The sequence below is a fragment of the Nanorana parkeri genome, unplaced genomic scaffold (assembly GCF_000935625.1).
Source record: "Nanorana parkeri isolate BGI_ZX_2015 unplaced genomic scaffold, ASM93562v1 scaffold1966, whole genome shotgun sequence".
NCBI lineage: Eukaryota > Metazoa > Chordata > Amphibia > Anura > Dicroglossidae > Nanorana > Nanorana parkeri.
Window position 1 is genome coordinate 60,213 of NW_017308234.1, and position 2,188 is coordinate 62,400.

General features: G+C 55.1%; 1 protein-coding gene across 1 annotated transcript in view; it reads left to right on the forward strand.

Moving 5' to 3' along the window:
* Window positions 1-2,188, forward strand: part of CDHR4 (cadherin related family member 4) — a 31,109-nt gene that overhangs the window by 1,984 nt on the left and 26,937 nt on the right. The window contains exons 2-4 of the mRNA XM_018572193.1: window positions 127-320; window positions 398-545; window positions 1,348-1,562. Coding sequence (XP_018427695.1) covers window positions 127-320; window positions 398-545; window positions 1,348-1,562 — 557 coding nt within the window. The remainder of the gene's footprint in view (window positions 1-126; window positions 321-397; window positions 546-1,347; window positions 1,563-2,188) is intronic.

The window sequence follows — 2,188 nt, forward strand, 5'->3', positions numbered from 1 at the left end:
GTTCCGGTAAGTCAAAAGTCCCATTATAATGATTATTTAAGAAAAATTGTGTTTTTTTATATTCCTGAATTGAGTTGTGATGTCACCAGCGGATTACCCCCAATTCTTTGTGTCTTCTGTTTGCAGTGGAGTTCCTCTCCTTGCCGGATACGGTGTCCATCAAAGAAAGTTCCCCCATCGGCACCTCCGTCCATAGCTTCAGCCTTCTCAACTGTACCAACAGCAACCCCGCCGTCACCATCACCGCCGTCATCCCGCCGGCCACTTACTTCAACACCCCGACACAGACCGTCTCCGCCGGCCCCGTCTACAATCTGCAGGTGAGACCGGCGCTGTCAGGGAGCCTTTCAGCCGGAGAATTAAAGGTCTCTGTTTTATGACATATATGTACTGCTAGCGAGCCGGAGATGCAACGCCGCAGCATGACCCAGGTCTGCGCCGCTCGCTCCCGGCTGCAGATCACATCTTCCCGAACGGCCGCGCAGGAGGAAGTGTGTGCAGGCGCAATGCGCAGTCCACATCACCGGAAGGGAGACACAATACTAGTAAATGCACGCAGCCGGGAGCGTGCACGCCGGACAGACTCCGTGGGACACAGGAAGAAACAGCAGTCTGCGCTGGATCAGAGACCGGCACCAGCACTGGAGGCAGGGGCGTCCCGAGGCTGGGTGTCACCCGGTCTCTGCCGCCCGTGTGCGCGATGACTTCATCCCACACGCGATGTTTTCTTATTGACGCCTGCTGGCGGCCATCTTGGTGGTGGACGCCGGCAGAGGGAGGAGGGGATGTTCACCCGGCGGGATGAGGTATGGCGCCGGGTCCCCGCCTCTCTCCTGACACCGTCGGGCTCTCGGTCCGTGACCCAGTGCCCCACTTTTCATAGGGGGGTGACTGATAGTCATTTTGGTGTCACCTCTCCAATGGTGACACCCGGGTATATGAGAGAATACTTTATTCTCGGTTTTATCAGAACAGCCAAGACAATTATTTCTTTAACTTGAACAACATGGACGGTGTGGTTTCTGATCACTTACAATGTTTTGGAACCACCAGAGTTCCCTTCACCAGGCCGTGTGACTTTACACGATGGAGGGGCCCCTGGGGGTGCTGAAGCATCACGTTTCATGGCACGGCGCACTGACCATGACGTCCATATGATTGCAGGAGGCTGAGGTGTGTTGGCCACATATTCTTATTGACGTGCGGCTCAAACACAGGAAAGCGACGCATGAGGGTGACATAGTTACATCGTTAGTCAGGTTGAAGAAAGACACAAGTCCATGGAGTTCAACCTATTGTGATGTCACCAGGGGATTACCCCCCATTCTTTGTGTCTTCTGTTTGCAGTGGAGTTCCTCTCCTTGCCGGATACGGTGTCCATCAAAGAAAGTTCCCCCATCGGCACCTCCGTCCATAGCTTCAGCCTTCTCAACTGTACCAACAGCAACCCCGCCGTCACCCTCAGCTGCCGGGCTTCTCTCTCTCTCTTCACTGTTACCGACACAACTGTCCTCTACGGCCTGGACCTGACCAGTGGCATCTTCTCACTGCCGATCCTGAGTGCCCGTGGCCAGTTGTCCTAGGCCCAATGACGCAGGAGAACCCAAGAAATACATGGCCCCAAATAGCGTTGGGATGCGTCAGAGGCAGCTAAGACCCGACACACAGTGTCAGCCAGAAGGTCTTTGGCGTTAACCAGGGCAATGCTAGTTACCCTCCTGGCAGATACCTGGTGAACATTGGAGAAAGAACCAGAGACCATTAAACCATACACATGTAGAAAATGGCTAACCCGGGTATATTATATATCACGTTTGTCTAACAGATCCGACCTCCTGGGATATTGGCCTTCAGGGCTGCTTTTCCCACAAGGCCAACCGAGGCCGGCATTGGGGCAGCAGGGAGTAGAGGGGCAGCAGGGAGTAGAGGGGCGGCAGGGAGTAGAGGGGCGGCAGGGAGTAGAGGGGCAGCAGGGGTGTAGAATTCCTATCTCCCGATGCCTGAGACATGCAGTTCCGGCCGCCGGGCGGGTAGTTATTTTCTACATTTAGCCCGGCTTTGGGCAAGCAGAGATAAATGTACCGCGGGGGAAGCCGCAGCTTGTTTTGTACACGTGATCCCGGCGATGTGGCTGAGATCACTTGTATGCAGCCTGCAGGTCTGCCATTCTCCATGGGGGAGGGGGGGG